The 26,535-nt window shown below is 42.9% G+C and overlaps 1 protein-coding gene and 1 long non-coding RNA gene across 5 annotated transcripts; one reads left to right on the forward strand and one right to left on the reverse strand.

Moving 5' to 3' along the window:
• pals2b (protein associated with LIN7 2, MAGUK p55 family member b) lies at nt 1-26,140 on the reverse strand. Of its 4 annotated transcripts, none has more exons than XM_004547896.3 (13): nt 26,006-26,140; nt 17,973-18,035; nt 10,202-10,320; nt 9,538-9,690; nt 7,837-7,989; nt 6,954-7,181; nt 6,034-6,165; nt 5,854-5,950; nt 5,476-5,544; nt 5,222-5,383; nt 4,935-5,137; nt 3,317-3,445; nt 1-1,425 (listed from the first exon to the last, which is right to left on the reverse strand). In XM_004547896.3, exons 3-13 carry the CDS (start codon nt 10,316-10,318, stop codon nt 1,249-1,251), a joined length of 1,620 nt encoding a protein of 539 aa, XP_004547953.1. In that variant the 5' UTR covers nt 10,319-10,320; nt 17,973-18,035; nt 26,006-26,140; the 3' UTR covers nt 1-1,248. The 4 variants fall into 4 exon arrangements, with proteins under 4 accessions (XP_004547953.1, XP_076735053.1, XP_076735052.1 ...); XM_076878938.1 differs by having other exon boundaries at nt 10,220-10,320; nt 26,006-26,139; XM_076878937.1 differs by lacking the exons at nt 17,973-18,035; nt 26,006-26,140 and adding an exon at nt 14,355-14,484 and having other exon boundaries at nt 10,220-10,320.
• LOC105940854 (uncharacterized) lies at nt 12,724-14,558 on the forward strand. The gene is made up of 3 exons (XR_001167501.2): nt 12,724-12,869; nt 12,984-13,065; nt 14,361-14,558. It is a non-coding gene; the product is annotated as an uncharacterized LOC105940854 (long non-coding RNA).
• Nucleotides 26,141-26,535: the final 395 nt, after the last annotated feature.

Below are 26,535 nucleotides of genomic sequence, written 5' to 3' on the forward strand. Positions count from 1 at the left end.
TTTATGAGGTTTATCAAATTTTATTCATCACAAGTTTGCTGATAAAAATGTAAAAAGAAGACATGAGGTTGATGTGGAAACACTTGAACAGGCAGCAGGGCTGTCACAGAATACCCTCAGCATTTTGAAATGGTATTCACTGTACATTGCAACGAATATCCACCTAAAGTGATTTAATACTCATTTTATCCTGAAGTCACGAAGTCCAGGACAGATTTCAGGTTTTTCTCAATTCTGTATCTGATTTAAGAACTGTGAATTTAATATTTGATTCAGAGCATGATCACAAGGGCTTTGGCATAACCGCAACACTGAAGATGAGGATCATTAAGGAGCGAGTGGGTTTGAGCCACATTCACAAAAAATAAAACATTAACACATTGTAGCAGGTAAAGATGATGGCCAGTGACACTGTGACACTCATACTGCAGACAAACAGACGATAGAAGCAAACGATTGAATGCTACACTCTACTAATCATCACGCTGATTAAAAAAAAATAGCAAAAACAAAACAAAACTAGAGAAAATGAACAGACATGGTGTTTGATCTTTTAAAAAGTACGTCATAACATTGTTTTTCTTTTATATACCGGATGAGCTTTTTAGCCCCTCGCTCATGGAGAAAACCGATTGAGGATTTTGGGGCCGACGACATTAAAAAAAATAACATTAAGGATTCAAGTAAATGAAGGTGAAAAGAAAACAGAGCAATGATGTTCAACATGTGCCACACCGTGAGATTTCTTGGACAATGACGGCTTCAAGTTCTTGTCATCGATCGCCTTGTCCTCGTCTTTGTTTTGGAGTTCGGGTGGCGACCGTGAATCCTCCGTGTCAGCGAGGGAAGACTGATAGAAGTATTTAAAAATGAAGGAAAACGACTACAAAGCGACACTACAACAATAAATTAATGCAAAAAAGTATGGCCCGAGCACGTGACACGACTTTCTTTCTTTTTTCTCATGGTTGGTTTGTTTCATTCTCACCGTAATCCCACACTGAATAGAAAGATCTTTCATAAAAAGTTATAAAATAAATAAGCACTCTTTCCCTTTGAGTTTCGAGTAGAAAAAAGTTGCAGGCCCGAGAGGAGAAAGAGCGATGAGATTTCATTGATTACTTGCAGTAGTATCTCTGCCCTTCGTCTTCTTTGGCCTTTGTGATCACAAGCACACATACACGCATACATGTTGGTGGGTCACTGAGGCCCACGTAGACTGGACAGTGTAACGAGTGGTGCTAGTCCTCAGTATACCCAGTTCACTGGGACCCACTGGGGTTCACTGCACAGTTTGTCCACGGCTGCCTGTAACGTCTCGAAGGCCTTATCCAGGTTGTCGTTAATGATGGTCAGGTCAAAGTAGTGGCAGTAAGCCCTCTGGATGCGGGCGCTCTCATCCACCGTTTTCCTCAGATCCACATCCTGCAGAAACATGAAGGACGGGTCAGTTCTGGGGATAAATCCAAGTTGTATGCATGAGTGTCAGTGTCCAGCACATAACAGTGAAGACCAGGACAGGTGGACAAATGATGAGTGTATGGATATTTATAGTCATGGTAAAAAGAAAGTAGACCCTCTGTCAATTCTAAGGTTTTACCTTTCAGGTTACAGTAAAAAATAACCTGGTCTTTCAAGAACAGAAGAACAAAATATAACACAACAGACTGTGTCTTACAAAAACTAAGCCAAAAATGCAGAAACAGTACGACAAAGACAAAAACTACACCCTTACTTCTTCCGTATTAGCAGCAATGTGCAGCTGATATGGTGCTGCTAAAAGAGGCCAGGTGCTGTCAATCAATTCAAAATCGCCTGATTAACTGATGATCAACAAATGTAAGGACCTCCATAAAGGCAGAACCTTTGCCAGCTTGCTGGTCTGGAGCATTCAAGTGGAAAGCATTCATGACAGTTGCCAGTCTTCCCAGGAATGAACTTCCAAACACATTCACCTCAAGGTCAGACCGGTTACAGGCCTCAGCACGATAAATGTGAAAGTTCATGATGATTCAATTAGGGAAAAAACGAACTCGTTTAGAAGGGTTTCCAGGAGAAATGCTCTTCTCTCTAGAAAGAAAATGGCAGCAATGCTTAAGTTTAAAAAGTTGCATCTGAACAAACCACAAAACATCTGGAAAAATGTCCTTTGGACAGATGAAAACAACGTGGAGACGTTTGGCCATAACACACAGCAACCAAACACAGCACATCAGTACAAACACTTTCATATCAACTGCCAAGCACTGTGTTTGAGGCGTGATGATATGCAGCCAGAGGAAACGAGCAGCTTGCAGTCATGGAGTTGACCATGAACTCCTCTGTATACCAAACTCCACTAGAGCCACATATAAAGCTATCTGTCCAACAGCTAAAACTTGGGTCATGCAACAGGACAATGATCCCAAACAAAGCAGCAAATCTACAACAGAATGACTGAAAAAGAAAAGAATCAAGTTGCTGCAATGGGCCAGTCAAAATGTTAGACCTCAGATTGATTCAAATGGTTTGGTGGGAGCTTCCGAGAACAAATGAGTTCAAACAACGTCGTAAAGAAGAGTAGAGCAAAATTCCTCCTCAACGATGTGCGAGACTACTGAAGTCATACTTCAAGTTATTGCTGCTAAAGGTGCTTCTACTAAATCAAGGGGTTTATGTCACTTTTAACATGACGCTTCTGCATTTTGGCTTTAAGAACATAGCATAATATGTTGTATGCTGTTGTTCATCTCAGATTTTTTTGTTCTGATATGCACAATGATAGAGATGATAGACGGTGTACTTTATTTTCACCACGACTGTATGTAATTTAAGGTACTTTTAGAAGGATTTTGTTTGACCAGCAAGTAACATGATCTGCTTCCAGGCAGTGTTTTGGCCACAGGGTCATTCAAATCGGCATACTTATATTTAGCCACCCTGTCCCTCAGTCTATTTTTAGTAAGGCCCACATAGAAAGCATATGAGGGTGATTTAATCTTAAAAGTGTTAAAAACATTAAACCAGAGGGAGAACAAAATCTTAAACAATGAGAGGCAAACTGGCCACCAGTTACCACCACACCTTTTTTTCAAATGTCTTTAGTGTGTCTTTTATCTCAGTGAATCAGTCATAGTTTTTGTGACTGACTACAGTTGACATAAAATATTGCACAGTTATCCCCATGATATGTAAGTGAGGGCTCAAATGTCAAAAAACAGTGACAGATAATGCAAGCATATCACTATGTATGCGTGTGTGTGTGTGTGAGAGAGAGCATGGTTGTTTGTGTGTGTTTACTTCATCCCATTGTTACGCATGGGTGTTGTTAACCTACCGTGAGCTGCTTAGTTGTGAGGCCTGCATCCACCACAGCTTTGTGCATGGCCTTAAGAGTATCAAAATCTGGTGCTCCAATGAACACCACATAAGGCATGAACTCTGCTGTTTTCAGTACCTTCAGAGCCTGAAGAGAGACAAAGATGTTTTCATTATACTATACTTACACGGACCAGGTAATGTGTTAGGAATGAAAGGATGCCACATTATTTGAAATAATAATTGTCAACCTACAGAGGTCTGAATTCAAAGACACCCCACAAATCAAAGTGAAAAAAATGACACATTTTGGCAAACTTTCATTGCAGCAATAGTTTGTATGCATGCCTCACAATGTTGGGACATGCTTTTTATGAGAGACTGGCTGGTGTCCTTGGGGGTCTCCTCCTAGATCTGGAACAGGGACCTGGCCCTGGGGAAGTTGGATAGATGGAGGCCCATCTATATAATATCCCAGAGTTCTTCTCTTCCAGGAACTGCCTACATACTCTTTGCACACGAGGCCGGGCATTCTCGTGCACCAGGAGGAACCCAGGACCCACCGCATCAGCCTAGGGTCTGGCAATGGGTCCAAGGATTTCATCCTGATAACTAATGGCAGTGGTGGACCTGCCAATTCTGGTATTCTACAGGTAACGCCAATCAGACTCCATGGTCGGGGCAGTGAATATAGAGACCACAAGACGCTTAGGCGTCCTTAGACCATCCTCATGAAGTCTGTTTCTGATTGTATGGTCAAACATAGTCACATCAGTGTCCTACTGCAGGTAATTTTGTAGCTTCAGCAGTGCTCATCCTTCTTGCACAAAGGGGCTGATACCGATCCTACTGACTAATGGTTGACGGGTTAAGGACCTTTCTCAGGCCTCACCAGCTCTCCTAGAGTAACTGCCCGACTGCTTTTGAGACAATGCTGGGAGACACAGCAAACCTTCTGGTAGTGGCATGAGTTGATGTGCCATCTTGGAGGAGTTAGACCTTTTGTCCAACCTCTATGGGGCCCAAGTATCACCTCATAATAACAGTAGTGAGACTGGCCTTAGCTAAATGGAAAACTAGTGAAAAAACAATCAAGAAACATTAAATACCGCCTCTGCTACTTAACTGATCAGATCGATATCATAGAAGTTTAATTGACTTGATGCTATACTGCTATACTGATTAATGTGTTCCTTTAAGTGCTTTTGAGTAGCATATTTTTTCAAATCCTTTAACACAAGGTTATTATAGTTTAAAAGTAGATCTGAAATTGCAATTGAAAACCACACTGTCTCATAAGGCTTTGGTGCACTAAGACTTGGCAAGTCTACATGACTCTGATATATGATGTCATTTCTGAACTTTTCCCCTGACAAACATCCACCAATATTAGATTAATTAAAAAGACTAAACCTAAAAGTGGAACTAATAAAAACTCAACTGAAAGTAAACTTTCTGAAACAATGCAAACTCAACTGAAACAAAGTCCCGCTGGTCCAAACTTCACCTAATAAAACTCTCCAATGTTCTCACTAAAGGTCAAACACAGTGAGTAAATGCTGCATGTCAAAGCCACCCTTCACTGCATGAAAATAACCCTGCCACTGACATTCGCTCGCTTTGGACCCCTCTCATACCTGCGGGTTGACATCCAGGATGCAGGTGCGTCCCATTGCGACCACCTCGTGAATGCTATCAATCTTTGTGCCGTACAGGTTGCCGTCGTACTCGCCGTGCTCCAGGAAGCGGCCGGCCTTCACATCAGCCTCCATCTCTGTCCTTGAGGTAAAGTGGTAGGAGTTGCCGCCTAGCTCCTCATCACGGGGTCTCCGTGAGGTGTCTGACAGAAGACATGAATCAGGTAAATGTTGCACTGTTGTAGCAAAATTTGAGAAAAGCGGTTAGAAACCCAAGTGTGGCATACATGGTATAGTGGTGCCAAAACGCGTGGGATGGAGGACCATCAATCGGTTCTTGAGGCTGCGTCGGCCCACTCCTTGGGCACCTATCAGAACCAGCGTCTTCCTCTGGAAAGCAGGAACCTTTGCCACTTCCTCATAGATCTGCAGTTCATGTCTATCGAACTCTGTTCAAAGACATTTCAAAGCTGTTAGCCACTTGTAGAGAAAGACAATGAAGACATTAACCAAACATCTAGACCATGAAGAATATTCTGACCTGCGTTCTTGGCTGTTAGATACATCATCTTCTTCTTCTTTTTTCCAGCCAAGGTGCCACAAAGAATTCCTGCAAGACAAATATGCACGTTTATATCTTTGCTGTTACAGCATTTGGCCAGACGGGGGCAGGCATGCACTGAAAATACTAACTACCCATTATTTTATTTATTTTTTTTTGCCATCAATCAGCTAAAAGCTTTACAAGTGATAGAGGTCTGGCAGTAAACCAGTTCACAGGCCACTCCATCCCTTCAAAAACAGCCTCGGCTTAAGAGAAACATTAAGAACTTGGGTGAGTTTTAGCTCAGGAATCTTTCACAAAGTGTTTACACAAAGGTCTGGCATCACTGCCAAGAAGTACAGGTAGGGTACTCACCTGATCCATCCAAGTCTCTGGGAACAAAAGCTTTCCTCTTCTCCTCCAAGAACTGACTGGGGATCAGACCCGTGGCACCACCCACTACGTGACATGCCTGGCGTGGATCAGTTCAAAGTTAAATTTAGAAAATTGAAAGTTTAAAGTTCGGTCAAAGACAGTCTGTGAAGGATGGCTCACCTGCCACCAGTTGGGATCTTCTCTGTTTACAATCTGAAGAATATCACCTTTCTTGAAGGCCATACCTGCCTCCCGACAGGGGATCAAGCTGTCATTGGCGGGATCATAGTCAAAGTATGGCCGGACATATACCTGTGAGGAACAGAGGAACAGGTGTGAGCTCCTGAAGCGCTTAAATTAGGATTGAAGAGGAAGATGGCCGTTCACAAAGCAACAAGAAAGACAAAGCAGCTTTAACTCAGCATGGCTTCTCACACGTCGGCATGGTGACGGCAGCTCTTTCACACCCATTACGGCCCGTTTCCCACAGCCGCAGCCGACACAGCTCTTCATGCTGCGTCAACACGCTGCATGGGCTTTTGCTAGAAAGGGTAAGTGCTTTGGCCAGAGCATTAGATTAAACAAGCAGCCAGAGGAAGCAATAAAACAAGCCAGTGAAATATACTGTGCAGCGCGCTCTGAGCCACAGAGCAGGAAGTGATTTTGCATTACGTCTCATTCACTTTTACTGCCCTTCATTCAGTTTATAAGCATTTCCAGGTTTATGTGTTCCAAGATTCAAGGTATATATATATATGTGTGTGTTTTTTTTTGTTTTTTTTTACACAGAAGACATTACTGGAGCGTGTCTGAGGGGAACTGTACAACAGCGTCACACACTACTGTACTCTGCATGTCAGAGAGCATGAAATTACTCCAAACACATGTGCGTGTATTTGGAGTGCGTGCATGACACAGAAACTGCTAGTGTGACCTAGATAGCATCTGGAGTGTTATTAATAGGACTCCCAGAGTTCAAATTCCTGCGCGAGGGATTGTGGGAAGGCCGTAGGACATATCGTCAGGATGGTGCCACCACCCAACATCTGCCACCGGTTACATAAGCAGGAGAGTGCATGCCTGTGCTTGTACGTGCTCACCTGTGGAGGAGCAGGAGCGTCTCTGTAGCTCGGGAGTATTTTCAAGGTGATCCCTCCGCTGCAGTCTTTGAGCATCTCCTGGAGCTCAGTGGGATTATTGCCAACGTCTTTCCCGTTTACTTCCTTAATGATGTCGCCCACGTGGAGCAGACCCTGTCTGTCAATCATGCCTCCGTGAAGGATTCTGGCGATCACCAAGTCGTCTTTCTCCACACGAAATGTCACACCCTGAGAGGAAGAAGAGGGATGTTTTATTACCTCTGATTCCTGCGCACTCACACTCACCCCCTCCCTGCGCCTGGAGCCTCTGCCAGAGGTTTCTTCCTCTTAAAAGGGAGTTTTTTCTTCCCACTGTCACCAGGTGCTGGCTCGAGGGAGGGTTCGTCTGATTCTTGGGGTTTGTGCTAAGCCTCACCCCTGTTAATTTTAGTAACCTATCGACCATGTTTGTAGTGTTGGCAGCTTTTGGAGCATTTTAAATGGAATTATAAAACAAATATGGTAAATGGCCTGCATTTGTATAGCGCTTTTCTAGTCCATAGGACCCCAAAGCGCTTTACACTACATTCAGTCATTCACCCATTCACACACTGGCGATAGCAAGCTACATTGTAGCCACAGCTGCCCTGGGGCGCACTGACAGAGGCGAGGCTGCCGGACACAGGCGCCACCGGGCCCTCTGACCACCACCAGTAGGCAAATACGGGGTTAGTATCTTGCCCAAGGATATTTGGCATGCAGCCAGGGTGCAGCCTGGGATCGAACCACCGACGTTCTGATTAGTGGCTGACCTGCTCTGCCACCTGAGCTACAGCCACCCCATGGATAAATAATGTGGCACACTCATGCAAACACATTCAGTCAGCGTGCAGTCTCCTCTCACCAGTGGCTCCCCGGCCTTCTTTCGAATGCCAATCATGCGCACGGCATCGGCCTGCATAAGAGCGCTGTTCACCGCTGCGTCATTGGCTGTCTCAGTCGGAGGCGGGGCTTCGTAGCATTTTGAGGCTACCATGTCATGAGCCTCTAAAAGAGACTGAGAGAAAGGAAAAAAAAAGGAGAGGGTAGGCGAGTGCTAAGGCTTAACTACATCTTATTGTAGAGGAAGAAGCACAATTACACTTTCACAAAAGTAAAGTCGATACATTACTGAGTTCCATTCCCTCAGTAGTTTTATTGTAAATGTCACTTGTGACCACATTGGAAATTTAGTCTTCCTCACAGTAATATTAATAACAAAACTGTGACTTGATGTTTCAAGTGAATAGAAAAGCTCTGTTGGCAGACGTTATAACAGTGAAACGGGACAGTTATACCTCCAAACAGCCAACTAGCATATTAATAATTTAGGTGTGGCTTAAAAAGCAATCATCTAATGGATAAAATCCCAAATATGGATAACCACCCAAATCTAATCACTTAATGTCTGATTCGTGAGTATCCCTCCAACAGCTTTCATTCAAGTTGCTTTTTCCCCATATATTATTACTGGTTCCAAATCACCACCAACCACTCACTGGTGAAGAATACAAAAAGTCTGTAAAATCAAACACTCAGTTTGTGATGTAATATCTGTTTTCCTTTTCCCACCTAGCCTGCTTTCCCCCCTCCGCCCTCCGTATCTCTATTGCTCAGTAGGTCAACAGAGTCTTATCTTTCAGCTAAAGGCACAAAGAGCTCTGATTGGTGCAGGGGCTTCGCTCGGCTCAGAAATCTACCTCCTATTGGCCCTGCCTGCATAAAGCCCCTGCTAAGTTCAGGCACAGAGGTTAGTGTTCTACTGATGCATGAGCGCAGGCTCCAAAACATCTGATCTGTGCCACTGTAGCTAGTGTTGTAACATTTAGAGTACGACATACTGTTCAGATGAAAAGCAGTCCCCATTTCACAAACGTGCAGTAACATTACAACAACTACTGCTAATAATAAAAAGTAGAATAAGGTGGAAAAAAGTGTGCATCACTTGGAAATATATAAATTCAATAATTATTTGAAATGATTGCATTTAAAAAGCTGTATTCTTATCAAGCTAACCACTTTTTCTCAGGGAGCATCAAGAAATGAATGTTGATGTAGAAATAGAAAAGAGGATGAAAACATACAATGTGCCACTCAACAAACGTATGGAGGGTCAATACATAACAGCTAAATGAAGAAATATAGAATAGAGAGAAGCCATAAGAGGACATTTAGCAATGAAGCAGAAGAGTCAGCAAAGCCAAAACCAATATGATAGGATACAATTTTTAAGACCTATTTAAACAAGAGCGCTTTAGATAAAACACAAGTCTTATTCCTCATGAGGCCCACAGGGAGACACTGTTCCCAGATTCAGAGTCAATATTCGCTTTGCTTTTAAGAGACAGTGAAAGTTTTATTGCTGCCAACAGAGAGCAGCAACACCAGAATTTATGTATTGATTATGACATAACATTATAAGTACAGTGCTGTAAAACAGCATCTGGTTTATCATAGTGTTTTGGGTTGCCACATATTACCTCATAAGCTAAGTTAATAACCAGTGCTTGTGTTAACGGCGTCTGTTCTAGCCTACCTAACTGTGCTCGCTCTTGCTCTGGCTCACCTGGAAGTGCGGCTCCTGGAGGATTCGAGACAACTCAGCCGTGCTGTCGTCTTTAACCTTGAGGTTGTTGATGTCGCCCAGGATCTCTGTCACCAGCTCGACGTTATTGTCCTGCACCGCTTCCAGCTTCACTTCCTCCAGCTGCTCTTGAGCCTGGGTGAGACAAAGAAGCTCAGGAAAAGTGGAAAGATGGCGGTTGCCTTTCATAACCTTCCTGGTTTTGTTGGTATTTATTTGGATGTGCAAAGAGTGAATGACAGAAAGTGAGACTTGCTCAGTAGCCGTGATTGTAGATATGATATGGTGCTCTACAGGGAGCATTTGAAAAAGCGCAACATGACAAGACCCTGTATGGAGGAGCTACAGCTGTGGTTAAACTGAACTCACTGCACACTAGACTTCAAACAGCAGTGAAGGCGTGTTCGTAGGTGCATGCACTGTCAATAAAAAAGGCACAGAAATGCAAAGCTGCACAATTTTCTTACGTCATTATGCATTAGGTCTGATGCACATAGCACTGTGTGTTAATCAAAGCCTTACTGTACTTCAACGCCTCAGCCAGAGCAAGCAAAGCATTGCTGAGAGCAACATGTGGGGGAGTTTGAAGCTGGCTAGTGGTTTGTCTGCTCCCTGCTGCTTGCCCTGAGCTATGTGTGTGTGCTACCTTAGCCAAGGAGCGTACAATGGGACTTTCCATGATGCCGCGCAGGAAGAGCAGGTCGATGTCTTTGGCTCCGGCAGAGGTGGGCAGCTCACCCACATTATCCAACACCTGCTGCATGGCTGGACGGATGGGACGAGACACAAAGATCCAGAGAAACAGAGACAGAGAGAAAAAGAGAAAAGCCAAGTTAGCCAGGCCTGAAAGTCATTCAGAGTGTAAACATCCATGACACTGTTGAAGGCAAAGCAACAGCAAAAAGAGATCTGCTCACACTCCAGTGCAAAAGAAGACCCAAATGTTTCAGATGCAGTGAACGGGCATGCTTTCACTCAGTTTAAACTCCACAGCCAGGATAACATCTGGATCTAATCTGAGATGCTTTTGGTACTAATTACAGCACTGAAAATGATGTGTGGCCTAGACAGCATAAGATGGTCCAATATGGTAAGTGCAGTGTGTGCCAGATGTGGCCCAAAAGTCACGAGTTGGGCTTGAAACATGTTACAGTAAGTATTGTCTGGGCCAGCTTTCACCCAAATGTCACAACACAGCTGGCAAATGGTCTTTGAGTCAAGGCAGCCAGTCTTACCCTGAGTCAGCGCTGTCAGTCAAGAGCTGATTTGGCCGACAGACACCATGTATTGTTCTCTGGGAGAGTTTTGGATACACATACTTTGTATACACAGACAAGCACCCCAGAATATTAAGCCTGGTCTGCACAGAGTGTGCACAGTTGTGTATATTCACTTTAAAAAAGCTTAACTTTAAAGCTTCAAAGTGCTTTTTTTTCCAGATTCCCTCAAGGCCCTAAACATTCAACTAAAGGCTCCTGGATTCAGATGCAGTCAGCCTCTATGCTGTTAACATAAACAGAGACAGGGAGAGGTGTGGACTGTAGGTATCAGCTAGCTGAACGCCCTAATGCCAGTGTCTTAAAGCCAATCTAAGCACATTTTAGCCATTTAAATCCCTGGAAATGTATGTGTATGTGTGTGTCATTTTACACCTATGTGGGTAATAACTATGTCCGGTCAGCACTTGTATACAGTTGATTCACTCTATGATTTCACTCTGCGTTTTGCTTCACTAACCCATTATTACTCTTAAACCCTGAGACATGTTCCATGTCATCAAGTCAAGCTATAGTCTATGACTTCAGCCCCTTCTTTAGAATAAAGTGCCCCATACCAAATCGCTGCTTTGAAAATACAGATTATGAAATGCTGACGTCTATATATTATATTTTTGGTAGGTTTTGCAATCTGGCATGTATACCTATTAAAAAATATTGGACATTTAGCTTTTATTTAAAAGAAACAGTAACAAAAAGATGAAAAATAGAGAAAGAAAGGAATCGAAGTCGTATTGGACTGAGGAGCCGCTCAGGACATTTATACAAATGCGATATGACCCTTTACCACTTGACCACAGCGCAGCTCTGCTGACGTGCACTTTAAAAATGTTTAATCAGCTTTTCCTTATGTAAAAGAGGCACAGGCATTAAAAGTTTGGAATGCATTTTAACCAAGATAAATTGCAGCATCACACCATGTGGGAGAGTTGTAAAATATTACCGAAAAAAGTAGCATCTCTTGTGTAACACACGTTTCCTTCTGGTTGCTCATTTCTATCCAAATGAATGCCTCTCTGTGATTTAGATCTCAGTTTAATCACTGTTTAAATTCTGCTTTCTCTGGTTTGCTGTACTGAAACAGTCACGGTTCAACTCGAGCTCTACAGCGTCTGATAACCACAGGAGCGCAGGGAGACTGCATAAACAACAGGCTCGGTGCAAAACAGACCTTAAATATTTATGATCCTCTTTAAGAAGGACAAATAGGGGGGAAGAAGGTTAAAAACAGCACTGCAGACAATCAAACCTGTATATCAATGAAGCTTTGTGTATTTAAGGCACAACAGCACAATCTAAGACTCAGTACGGACATATGGACACAATAATTTATTTCTTCTTGGGGAACCACACACAGATCTTCCACAGGGCAACGGTCATTTCGGGAAAAGGCATCTACACACAAACACAGACACACACAGACAAGACGAATATGGAAACTTAACACTACCATGGCACAACTAACTTTTGACTTGTATGCAATAAATAAAGCTACGTTTACTGCAAAACATGAACATATCCGGAGTGAAAACCTCAAGCATACACAGAATAACACACAGCTGAAAACTTTTGTATATCCCGGTGTCGTCTTCATTGACCTTTACCTACTTACTACATCCCCGACAACAGGAACCCTTACTCGTCCACGCTTCTGTGCATATTACCTGTTAAAATTTCTGTCCGGTAAAAGTTGGGAAATGAACTAAAGCCTTCAAACTAAAGTCTACATAATCTTTTGAAATATGACACAGAGATCCAAATGCTGTGGCCTGAAGGAGTTGTTAATGCTAAGAGATTACAGCACCAAACAGTTGTTTTTTTCCAGATGATTTATTCACATATAATGAATCACTCTCTTTTACCTCCTTGTAATTTCTCCCTCCGTGGCACTTTTGTCTGCAACATCTAACCACTGCATCGGTATGCACACCTACGAGCATGATGTGCACTGAATGCTGATGCAGAGATCACTGCTCTGTTTCTAAAGGAATGAAATCCCAGGAGAAAGAAAAAACCTCGCAACTTGTATTAAACATGGTATCATTATTTATTTATTTATTTTTAGCTTCTGAGATGACTGTCAGAGAAGCAACTCCACTGACACATCATCCATAACAAAATATATCTGAGGGTGTTTTTTTCTTTTTTCAGAAGTGCAGTGCAGTTCCTGGGACTCTCACAGCTAAAGCTGCTGTAAAGCAGCGCTTCTTAACCGCTCGACTGGATCCCAAAGGTAGGCTGAAATACTGCTGTTTACCTAAACTACTTTAAACATAATTACACTTGCTTATCCTGTGTCAGCTGTAACACCAAGGCGCTAACTGGGAGGACTGAGAGCATGTTTAAACTGCTTAGGAAAGAATCAAGGATATCTGAAATGCTAACTTAAAGTAATACATAATATAAATGACTGAATCAGTTGGCTTTTACTTGATAAACTGTTGAAAAGAGAACTGAATAAACTGATGTGTGTTAAACATTATTAGCAGGTTTTAGCTAGCTAAAGGTTAGCTAGCTAAAGGTTAGCTAGCTAAAGGTTAGCTAGCTAAAGGTTAGCTAGAACGGACAAAGGATTAAAAAAATTCACTGAAACTTATAGCTGCAGGTAAAACTGGCTAATTTAGGTTCAAATTCATGTATTAATCAAAGTAGAACAGAATAAAAGTCAAATAAAGTAGTTCTAAAATGAATTAATAAGGAGTGAGAAATTATTGGTTGTAACAGATAACTGCTAAAAGATTTGGATAAACGTTCAAATAGCATTAGAAATGGAAAAATTTCTAATGCTAAAAATTGTCTTATCTACTGAAATTCAGTCCCCTTAGTTATAAAAACATATTCTTCATCTAAACTAGCACTGGTTTAAAATAGAACCTGTTTTTTTTTTAAATTCAACTTTTTTTGTATATATCGGGCAAAATTTTTTCTTCTTTCAGACATATGAAACACTTGTTGTGTGCAGTTATTATTTACTTTTTACCCTCTGCCTGAATCTGCTCCGATAGACTGGTTGTTGTGGTTTTCAAATATGTGCTGTCAACAGGAAAGTTGCAGAGTGCTCTCTCGTGGGCAAACTGCGCAACCTCGTCGCTCACAGTTTTTGTATTTGTTACTTACTTATTTTTTTAAATCTTCATTTATAAATGATGATGATATTGGCCCACTGATAAATCAATCACAGCACTGGATACTGTTGATTGACGTATGACAGAATAGTAAATACATTAATGTTACCTAGCCTGTCTGGTAGCGACCAATCATTAGCTGCATTAAACACACATTAACAAACTGCTGTCCTGTGTGGACAAGGCTTTATTTATTCATTGCTTGGTATCCATCACAGGGGACTCAAGCAAATCTGACACAAATGTTGGGAACTGTCGCTCTAAAGACTTTCCACATGAAGCTGAAGAAACCACTGGAGTTACCCATCTAAAGCCTTCCATCTTAAATGAAAGATAACAATATCCCACTATTCATCCTAATATTTGAAAGCTCCCTTCTTCCTCCTACTGTCCTCACCTCCAGATGTTTCTGCTCCCTGGGTGGATCGTACAGCCGGGGGCCCCTCCACGGCATGCTGTCCCAGGGGTCTCACCTCCTCCTCTTCCTGTGCCCCATTGGGACAGGAATCCTCCATTGCTGTGACCATCGCCAAGCTCTTCCTCTCTGTTGCCACAAGTATGCTAAGGCTAACCACGAGTAAACCACCAGTAGCTCTGCCAATATGTCTTCTGTCTTGTCTTTTCTGGCACTGCTGACCCTCCACACTTCAAAAAAAAAATGCAGAAAGGGGAGATAGGAGCAAGAGAGACAGAGGGGATTGAGGGCGAATAATGAGAGAAGAGACACAAAGACAGCGACAGTAGAATGGGATTAATATCAGAGGATTTTAAGAGACGAGGAATGATAGGGGAGTGAAGAGAAGTAGGAAAGCTGAAGGAAGATATTTTTTTAAAAAGAGAAAGGAAAAGAGGCTGATGGTTGGACGAGTTTGCAAAGACAGGCGTGAAATGAGACGGAGAGGGGCAGAAAGCTGGATAGCACTCACAGATGTGGACATGCATTCAGTGCCTGCTAGTTCCCTCCCTGTACTCTGACTTTAATACCTTCTCATACTACCACCCCCGCCTCTTTTGATAACACACATAAACACACACACACATAATCCCACGATCCTCCTTTACCAGGCCTGCTTGAGTACCCCTCCTCTTGTATCCCTGACCCCACCCAAAGTCAAGTTAACCCTCTTGTCTAGACAAAGGCACACACACTCACACACACTAGTTGAATGTGTCATTATGTAAGTAATCTTACATAAGTGCTACTAAAGAGGGCCTGACCCTACATTCCCATTCTTGTCCTCCTTCTTGCTCCCATTCACACTTATTCTGCTCAAAGCCAGAAACTCTGTTTGTGCACACTGTGCTCGCACGAATTCCCTCAGTGGTCGTCCAACTCTTTGATTCTTCCTCAGCCCAACGGGAGCTTTTTCTCTTTAATTTTTTGCTTCCCCCCCCTAAAATGAATGTGCCTCTCACCACCTTACATCTCATTAAATGAGTAGACTCGAGGTGCTGACAGGATTATGCACATTTTTTTGGACTGCAGTTTTTCTTGTTTCTGCCTTTTGCCTAAGTACGTCTGCACAAGCTGCTGGCTGCATGACTGTTTCTTAACAGAAATATTATCTTAATAACCGTTTGACCCTGTCTGTCCTGATTTATATTGAGGATAATAAGTAACATTTCACAAAGAATGCTTTAACACATCACAGCAAGGCTCTCTTGGAAATAAAAGGCAAGTTATGTTGCTATACTTACTAAGAACTCTTTGAGGCTATGCGGCATAAAGTTGCTAAGAGCTAAATAAAAGCTCATAATCATAAAGTTCAGTACAGCTCACATGTTTAAATTACATGCTTTAAAGTGAATACTAAAGGGCAGTTGATAAGCTTATATAGGGATAAAATTAGGAACTGACCAGAATTCAGTTCACCTTAGTGGTGCGGCCCCCAACAACAGTCCCAGTTCCTCATGTGGCCCCTTGGAAAAATCCATTGCTTACCCCTGCTTTAAAGTATTGGCTCTTCCTTTTCTTCAGTAAGTACTTGATAAAGCCTATTTTTTTATCAGGCAAAATTAGCATTCCATTTAATATCACAAGGAATCTTGCTGGTTAAGCAGTGCTAGCATTAGCAGATGTGATACCAAACACATTATTGACTCCATATTTTGGAAGTTCTCCCCTAGTCTGTCATCTGATTACGACTTGGTTTAGAGACAAACAAAGAGACAAACAGCTGCCTGACCATGTCAGCACAGTCCAATTAGACCATTTTTGTAGGAGGCCAGCCTATGGGCCATTACTCTATGAATAATAACATAAAAAGTATAATCACAATAAATACATTGTGCATACAAATGTGACTTAGATGTTATGATGGTGGTCAGAGGGCCCGGTGGCGCCTGTGTCCGGCAGCCTCGCCTCTGTCAGTGCGCCCCAGGGCAGCTGTGGCTACAATGTAGCTTGCTATCGCCAGTGTGTGAATGCGTGTGTGAATGGGTGAATGACTGAATGTAGTGTAAAGCGCTTTGGGGTCCTATGGACTAGAAAAGCGCTATACAAATGCAGGCCATTTACCATTTACCATTATGATGACAGGGCGCAAACATTGGCTGAATGCTCTGGTGCGTTTAGCTCTAGCATGACGTTACGTAAAAGATTAGCATCAACCACACAAGAACCACACAACTTATAATATCATGTCAGCAGTGACACTACTGTAAAGTATGGCAGCTAGCCAACTCTGCACTGCTGTCATCAAGAGTACTTAACTGGATTGCAGAAAGCAGCTACAAGCAGGTCAATTGCGCTTGTATAACACATGTGACGATGTGCTTTGGTCACCATGTAAAGGAGCACTAAGTGAGCAGGTGCTGGACTGGCTAACTAATGACAGACATTTCAATTTTTACAGCTATGCAAGAAACAACAGTCAGCTTGAGACCCCCTGAATTAGTGCAACCATGGCGCTCTATAAGACGCGAAGGATATGCTGTGATTTAACCTGAGATTCAAATCTCCATTTCTGTATCAAGACCAAAGTCATGGAAGCAAAAATGAGAATAATCTAGAACAAGCTCCTCCCACTGCCCCCCATCAGGCTCCTCCCAGAGCGTCACAGCTGTGCAAGAAGCAAATCTGTAGGCTTTAATCCACCCCGCCTCTCCCTCCACCCCATCCTCAGCAATACCAGTCAACCCCTCCCCCAACTCAGGACGCGGGATTTTAATCCTGCCACGAAAGCACTGGATTACAGAATCTCTCTCTCCCTCTTTCGCCATATCTGGTGTTCAAACATGTCCACAGGGCTGAAGTATGCTACATAGCTGTGCTTGGCAAGGGCTGAAATGGCCTTTAGCGACGCACTGCAACACACTGGCAACGACTCTGAGTGCAGAATTTAACTTAGGCAGAGCAGCTGCATGAGAAGAACTAAAGCACCGTGCCATAAGAAAGCACCCTGGGAAGTCTGCACAGACTTAAAAAACAAACAAACAACTGATCCACAAGCGCCAGATCTGTAATGAGCAAAGCAAGACTGTGCTATAAATTATTAAAGCAATTGTTCTATTATTCAGAAATGAGAAAATTTGTGTATATATAAAAGAATGCATGCTGGTACTTTAAAAGGCGAAGAGAGAGAGAGAAGCTTTTGCGTATTCTATCGAAAATACAATGACATCTAATAATAGCCAGTAATGCAAAAGCTGTACTTTCTGCCAGTCACAGTCAGGTAAGATTTGGGGACGCTAAATAAATATATACAGAGTTTGGTTATATAAAACTGATGCTTTAATCCCACGCTTTTAGTTTAACATCAGCATGGCCCTTTCAAGTACAGAGGAAGTGCTGTCAAAAGTGAAATCCACACGGGTACACAAGCACAAACACACACACTTAAAAGAAAACCAGCTGCTTCCTTACTTATTCAAAAGTAAATCTTTAAAAGTAAAGATTTCCGGACCAACACAGTTCTGGCTGGCAGGTCTCCCAGCGAACCAACAAAATCATGTCAGCATGCAAGAAAAAAAACACATTTCAACATCTCCGGTGGGTTGAGAAAGTTGTGTTTACCTATGCCAGTCGGTGTAGCCCAAGCCCAGTCCTACTGGCTGCTCATCAGTCAACTGTGAAGACCTGAAAAGACAGGGGAAGGGTGGGAGATGTGTGAAAGTTTGTGAGGATCATCCATATGAGCCATGAATATTCAGTCCTGTTTGCTTTGCTGCTCGCCAGTTTTCATCATTCCTCACATAAACTCACTTGAGGATTCAGATACACAGTCGTGCTTACCAGTCCCACCTAATAACTCTAGTCTCCCTGTGAATTATTACTTGTATCTGTCTATGTCATCCCTTCCTCTCGTGGGATGCCTTTTGACAGAAATCCCTGACAATTTAATGTCTTTAGCTATTCAACGATGCCCGCATCATCAGCTGGCATTGTATGGGAAATGGCCACTATTCTCTGAAAGTAATGACGAAGCGGTATGCATTCACACCCAGTAAACCTCTCTTCTCATTTTGACTTGCAAACCTGTCTGAGTCTCATGCAGAGGTTTGCCAGCATCTGAGGTGTCGTATTACAGATTTTTCTGTCTCAGCGTGCTGTTGAACACTGTAATGCAGATACAGTCATTCTTTCACTGTTTATCCAGCACAGTTGATATTTAAGAAAGAAACTGTACAGAAAAGATGGAGTGTTACTAAAGCTGTGCATTTCTCAGTTTTAAATTGTATCTTTGAGGACTTTGTTACTAGTAGCCTGTCGCAAAAACACATAATTTGCTCACATTTTTTTAATCGAATCTATGGGAAAAAGGGGGCAGACCTAACAAAACAATTTAAAGAAGATAAACAGTATCTGAAAGTCATGTCCTTAAGAAACAGATGAAAATACAGTAAAGACAGTCTCAGTGGAAGCATGGCTGTCAAGGAGCCATTCTTAAAGAGGGGAAACGTGGAGAAAATGCTGAGGTATGCCAAATTAAACAAGAACTGGACTGAAAATCAGTGGGAACAGGTCTGATGGTGGAGGGACTCCAATTGGGAAATTTATGGTTCAAACCTTCATCAATAGGTACGAAGCAGGTCAAGAGAAAGACACAACAGTGAGTGTCTGCAGCCATCTGTAAAACATGGTGCATGGTGCAGACTCTACCATGGTTTTGGGCTGCATTTTAACCAGTACTATTGGGAATATTACCAAAATTGATCAACTTATGAAACAGAAAGTACTGGCAGATTTTGAACCACCATACAAACCATCTGGAAAGAGTCTCATTGGCAACAGCTTACGTTTCAGCATGACAATGTTCCTAAACCATAAAAGCATACAAGGATAGAAAAACACACAATGGTACACTGTCAGTCATGGATCGAGCTCTGCAAGGTGTGAACCATAGCATTATTGAAGCAGTGTGGGATCATCTTGTTATAGAACAAAAGAAAAAGCAGCCAGAGAAGATCCAAACATCCAAAAAAGAGTTTTGAATGTCCTTCAAGAAGCTTGAAGAACTATTCCTGAAGACTACTTAAAGAAAATACAAAAAGGATAAGAGAGTTCAGGCTGTGTTGAAGAATGAAGTTGATCATACCATATTAACTTGTTAGAATTGTACAAACCCTGTTTTTGTCTTATATCCTACATTCCCACCTACTTTGAAGGACTCTCTAAGCACATGAGGTATTCAGAACATGGGCGTTTTAAGTCTGCTGATGACTTTCATATATGAAGGAAAATGTTTTATCCTGTTTTCCTTGTCAAGAATGAACCTTCAGGTCTAAGTAGTCAGAATTAGCTTTATACACACACAAAGAGGATTTTTGCATCAGCCACATAAAAGCCATTTCAAACACCACATCCTCGCTTCTTTTTCTTTTCTGTCTAAACTGTGAATGCAGGCAGAAAGCACTGCTCCTTCCAGCAACATGCCCTGCCCCGCTGTATGATATTTAATTGTGTCTAATAAAACTGCAAAGTCTGGCAGAGTTAAACACATTCACGCTGCCCTTAAGAGCCATTGTGAAATGGACCGTTACAAAATGCAAGCCAGCATAAAGAAGAAAAACCTGCTTTGAAATGCTGTTATTCCATATAACTGATAGCTGCATGATCACTGCATTCAGCCTTTTTCACGTTCCCTTTATTTTTCTCACCTCAAGCAGTCAAGGCTTTCAATAGTCTAATAAAAGTTGCAAGTTATGTCTGCTTATTTATTATGAGAAATGATCTGGAAGACCTCTCAAATCAAGAAAGTAATCTTCTTTTATATACTCCCCTAACACACACATCGCAGGTACATCTTGGTCTTAAGCTGCTCCCTAGGTAACAAGTACCCTCCTGCAAAATCACTCTACAGAAAATTAACAAAAAGGCGATGACAACACAGAGGAACCTCCACCCATCACTTGTTAGCAGTTATCTCTTATTTCTGTGGCAGTATTTTTTCACCCAGTCGTACCAGAGCTAACTGGTCACCTACTATTACAAGAGGGAGAGTACAGGGGTCAGTTCATTATACAACACAGATTAAAATCAGGTTCTGCACGCTCACTGGAAGTGAAAGATATCCCCTGGAAGAATGTTAATAGAGGCAAAGTCACTAGGCAGTTCCTCGCCTAATCATCCGCATCGAGGGGCAGGGAGCCAAGATGGACCAATCGAAGGGGCCAAATGAGGAGGGAGGAGCAAAGAGACAGAGCCCTATGATATATCATTTGGCTGATATCGGACCTTTCCAGGTATTTCAGTATTGGTATATGTTGGTCAGTATAAAAACCTTTTATTTGTTTAATATTATGCAGAAGAAAATGCAAAGGAGCCGTTGTGAAATAATGCTGATCAAAGCAGATCGAGCGCTACTGTTCACAGTACTTCCAGGATTGTCTGCAACACAGAGTAGAAACACAAAGCAGTAGAGTCTTCATGGTTAGTTGGACTGGTAGTTATTTAGCACTCACCATTTCATATACACATCCATACAGTGCCTTAGTGAATGCACTATCTGTATTAATATTATATCTGTCCCCCTAAAAACTAAACCATTAGATGGGAAGAAAGAAAAAAACAGCAAGGGTCACAATCTGGCCCTTCGAGGAGTGTGTAAAAGGGAGTGAGAGAATGTCAGACGAGCCGAGCAGGAGAGAGATTTAGAGCATGACAATAAGGACCAGATAAAAGGCACATTAGGAGTCTTGAAGAAAAAAAGAAAGAACAATCCTTTAAAGATTAGACAAGGTTGTGGGGAAAGCCTCTCAAGTCTTGGGAAGTTCAGAGGAGGAGAGAGAAAACATGAGAGTCTAGAGGGAGAACAGAGAAGAGTGGTTGCTGAACGCCCTTTCACTTTTTCAAGAACCTACCAAATAACCTTGTCTAGCTATAAGCACAGGAACGTAATTGTAATTAAAGGTCCATAAAAATCTGATGGATATTTGCTTAGCTTATTTTTTCTGCACAAAGCTCCTCAGTGACCAGGTTGATCTGTCTTATGTTGAATTTATGGTTCCACAAATGTGTCTGTTTGCATATGTTGCAGTCAGAAGTTCACACACACTCATCATGGGCGTGAATATCATGATAAATTCAGGCTTTTAATGATTTCTTTAAACTGTTTTTTTTAATGAGGTGTATTGTTTGTACGAATACATCTTTAATGACTTTTAAGCAAAAACAAGAAGAATTGGCTGCACATGTTTGGATTTATTTTGGTTTTTCTCTAATCCAAACAGGGCCTAAAGTCAGGCTCGAATATATATACATACACTACTATTAATATTTGGTTTAATGCTCCTTTTGTAGCCATCAACAAGCTTCTGAATTCATTCTGGCTGGATATTTGACCACTTTCATTGGCAGAATTGGTAGAGATGAATTGCCAGACTTCATTTGCCTGCACTGGCCCTATGGCGAGGGGTTTTGAGCAATGTAAACATGTTTCTGTGCAGTTGTTCAAAATCCCAACTAAACATTGCTTGAGTTGGATGATGCTGTGCATCGGGTGAATGCTGATTGGTTGAATAGTGGACTGCAACAGGGAAGTGTGTGACATCAGAGTTCATAAAAATGGGAGAAATATAAAAAACAAAAACAAAAAACATTCAAAAAATCACAAATACAGCATGAAAAGTACAGACAGTGGCTGCCAGTGGACACTTTTCTTTGGTGCACTTCAGCTCTTTGTATGTTATAACTTTACTCTTCTCTTTGGCTAGCTAGGGTCAACAACAGCACAAGCAAGAGTAGCCCACAGACTGGTTATACAACTTATTTTTGACACTACCCCCATCTAAAAACAGACGCTCTCTACAGGTAGAAGGACTGCCAACACGCTAACCCCGCTGAACCATAATTTCCCCTTTTCACTCAGCATGTCCTGTGCTCAGAACTCCTCTGATGTCTCAACACCTCTGCAGTCTGATCCTCTTTTCCAACTCTCAGGACGGAAAATCACAGAAAATGGTGATTTGCATTCCTGGCTGCCATTGGCTGGTCCGTATGAAAGAACGAGCCCTCCGAGTTCCTCCCCGTTGCCAAGCACTCAGATGATGGACGGCTCATGGAAGAGGGATTATGGAGAGGATCAGAGGGTTTGTTCTTGTACAAAACATCACTGCCGCTTCACTCATGTAAACATGCGTGCGTGTGCATGTGCATATGCATGCTATTAAAGGCGCAGGCGAACATCAGCGGGATGTGTGGTTTTAATTCCTCCAGTTCTGGTCACACTAGCAGGAAATCTGAACTCTACCCGAGACCTGCTGTGTGGGAGTGAGCACATTTTGCAAGTTTATAGTCTACGGTGAACAGTGCTACGCCCCTTGAGATTGTGAAGCACAAATGCACACTCAGAACCTGCCCCATAAGGCATCCATCCCATGAGAACTATTCAGCTGATGTTTGTATATTCTGTCCACCCCTATTCTGTATCCTCCTGTGCCCCAGGCTCTGCGGAGAACTGGGCTCTGAGAGCAGCCGTCACTCTTAGTTCCTCTCAGTGACTTGAGAATCACAAAAGAGGCCAGTGAGCTCTGTCCTGCCTTCAGGTCAAGATGTCACTTCACTGGCTGGTTCCAGGGGAAGTTTACAGGGCAATTTGTAAACTTCCTTTAACCTTGAGCTGCAGTGGCAGACTCATAAGAACAGTGTGTATTTGAAAATGTACATGAGTGTGTAATAACTGGCTATTCATGCAACAACTCCAATCACATAGCCATCCATGCTGTCGTGCCTCTCACCCATCACCTTCTGCCTCCAGACAAACCCTATGTAGGTCACTCCAGCTGCTCAATAAGAGGATTACACTGCGACCCCCTAAGATGGCTATCTTAGCAGATCAGTGTATGCTTAATTTTTTTAACCATAACCATGTTTCCCAAACAGTCATCATTTTATGACTGCAGCTGCAGGATGTTGATTAAGCCACCTCAGTTTCTCCCGATCCACCTCTACGATGAGCAAACCGCTCCATCCTTGTGCTGATTCACGCTTACCTCTGCTCATCACCTGATGCTCAAATCACCACCATTTTCAAGGCAATAAATTTCTGCACTGGAGCGATTTCCACACATCACCAAGAAATGACCTCAATTTCCTCTCTGGTGAGGTTCCAGCTGGTGGGATGTCTGCGCTTTGCCTCACAGCTTGGGAGGATATAATTACACAGCTCGTCAGAAACTCTCAGCGCCCAGCGCGCATCATCTTAATAACGAGTACCCTCCTGACATAATCTAACCCGCCACATGGCCATGCCTGCATCTTTGCAGCCTTTCCGCGTTCCCAGCCTCCTGCTAGTGATCGTTAGTGTTAAGGAAGAGAGAGGGAGGGGATGGAGTGGGGAGAGGTGATGCAACAGTGCTTAAAAATGACAGCAAAAGTTTAAAGATGAGAAACCTGATGAGCGGTGTGGGGTGGTAAAAAGGCGAGAAGAGATGGGAAAATGAAGGATTTTGTCTTATTTCATATTTGGATTTTTAAAATTATTTTTTGCCAAATACTGCAATCAGATTTAGCCTCTGTCTAAAACTACAGCCTGCAGTATCCTGCTAGCTGAGCCTCCTCCAGGAAATGGACCGAGACTTTGATCTGGTATGCGCTAACGATGGCCTTACATCATCTCAATGCAAATAAGCTTCCAGAAAGAAAAAAAGAGGAAGCTGTTGATCTTAGATATTTATTCTATCATCTTCCCTATTTTCATCACTCAGTTTTTGTGGAGTTTGTAAAGGAGATTCAACCTTTTATTTACCAATTTGAGCAAGAAAGACATGTAAAACCAGGCCGTCTTTTTTGGCAAACAGCTTGTTTTATTGCTGGTTTGTAGTGGCATGCTTCTTTAAGGCCTCTGTGATGGATAAAATCTGGTGAATCAGCAGTATAGGCTGCAGCAAAAACTGCCAGACATTTGCCTGGCAGCGATTCTGACACAAGGTTCTTTTCAAAATAATGTTCCTTTGCACTTGAGGCTTAGTTTGGTGTTCGCAGAGATGCCGTTTGCTCATGATAACAGTTACTATGGTGTCAGTTACACGTTAACAACAGGGAGGTGCAGCCTGGTGGAGGGCAGGGAGGGATTATTATGTAGATAACAGCTTTCTCATACATGTGTTGTTCATAGCTGGGAGGCCTGAGTCATTCCACTTTCCCCAGTCCATTGCTCTATGTCTCTACCCTCCCTCCTATCTCCCACACATGATAATTAATAATAGAAACGACGAAGCTTCGGAGGGTTGGATTTGGGGTTCAGCATGGCTCACTGACCGGGGGCATATGTTTAACTCCGAGATGACACAAGGGGGAAATGCATAGCTGGGCTGAGAAGTCTTACTTCAGCAGAACAATAAAGGTCATCCTGAATCATGACTCAGAAGTCTTAAAGGACATCCCCAGCAGCCACTACAGACTTGCTCTGATGTGCTTAACTAACTCAGTCTCCTTTCTTTCCTCCTTTTGTTTACACTAAGAGAGTCACTAAATCTGATTAGATCATTGACATGAACAGAGAAACACCCATAAGCGCCTGTTAAGATGCAACAAGATACATCTATTCCTCTCAGGGGTCTGCATAGCCTGTGTAGCACCTCTGGACAGATCCACAGTGATGTTGTGTATGTGCATGGGCTTCCCCCGTCACGTGCACGATGCTAAACTGCTTATAAAGCTTGCCCAGTGACCCTGTGCTGTGTTCCTCTGAGCAAGGAAGTCTCCCTGGTTTTATGTTTCGATTAAGTGGCAGTATAAAGTGGTTCTGACATCATGTAAGGAGATTATTATGGGATGGTGCACTCATTCATTTCCAGTGGAGGACAGAAAATAAAAATCAATGCAGTCGTCTAGCTGTACCTCTGGTTGGCCAGTTTGTGCCAAGCCAAGGGTCTGCTGTGTTTTCATTCAGCTTTAGCTCAGTGTGCTGATGCTCGCTGGTAAAGTTTTTGTCTAGTCAACAAAATAAAAGAAATAAAAGAGTTTTAATTTGGTCTGATGACAGAGTAAAAAATCTATCTTTCTCGCTCTCTGTCCTTTCCTTGAGCCCACCCTCCTTTGCTGGTGGATGTTGCAGTCAGTCAGTCACACTGGGACGTACGCGTGTTCCAGCCTTCTCATCCTGTCAGCGCAACAACCCGCAGCTCTTTCCTCTTATCTTCCTGGAATCGGCGCACGGATCTGGCGCACGGATCCGCGCGCTCGAACAAGTGTGCCACATCCCGTGCCAAACGCCTGAGCCGCTTTGGCTGACCGGACAACCGTGCGCTCAACCATCTCGCCACACGTGCGGCCATTTTTTTGTTACCCATCCGAGCCATTGTGGCGTAAGCACACTTACGACTACAACCCATCCCATGTATTCCTCGTCACGATAGGCAGGAGTAAAGGGGGGAGGAAAGGACGCGTCCGGGTTCACAGTAAGCGCCCACAGCGAGCTGTTACGTGTGAGTGGAGCTTGTTCTGACAAGCAGAGGGGACGAACCTCTCCTTCTTCTGTCAAACTCCACTGCTGTACCTCAAACACACACACACAGCTAAGTGTCTTTGTCTCCCATTTATAGTGCCAGTTGATGAATGAATTCCCAACATCCACGTTTCGGATATGATCACGAGCAGTGACTTACCTGTGGATGGCGCGTGCGACTTCGCGGTAGTCCGCCGATCGTCCCGGTTGGACATTCAGACCCCCCTCAGCTGTCTGTCCCGGTCCCGCAGCAGACTACCAGAGCACACGACGTCAATCAAACCGACACGCCCGGCCTCCTCCCTGACGTCAGGACACACAGACCAATGAAAGCTGCGGCCCGGCCCTCGCTGAAGTGGAAACAATGTAGATAGTATTTTCTTTTCGTCACATTGTGATGCGCTCATCCATTCACGTATGGATATTACGTGAGGCAAGTCCAGCTCAGACTGTGCGGGCATCGCATTTCTAACGTAATGTGCGTTATGTAGTAGAAAATAACTAGAGATGGCCGGTGCCGTCCTGTTGACCTTCATTTCGCTATTTTTAAAGGAAAGCACAGCTGCTTTGCGCCCTACAGGTGTGCACCGCATTTATTCTTCATTTTGTCTTTGCGCGGAAAGTACGAGTGAGAGAAAGCAGGGCGTAGATTTAACGTCTTCACTCTGAGGCCTGCTGCTAACTGGTGAA

This window comes from Maylandia zebra, linkage group LG22, assembly GCF_041146795.1.
Source record: "Maylandia zebra isolate NMK-2024a linkage group LG22, Mzebra_GT3a, whole genome shotgun sequence".
In the NCBI taxonomy this organism is placed as follows: domain Eukaryota; kingdom Metazoa; phylum Chordata; class Actinopteri; order Cichliformes; family Cichlidae; genus Maylandia; species Maylandia zebra.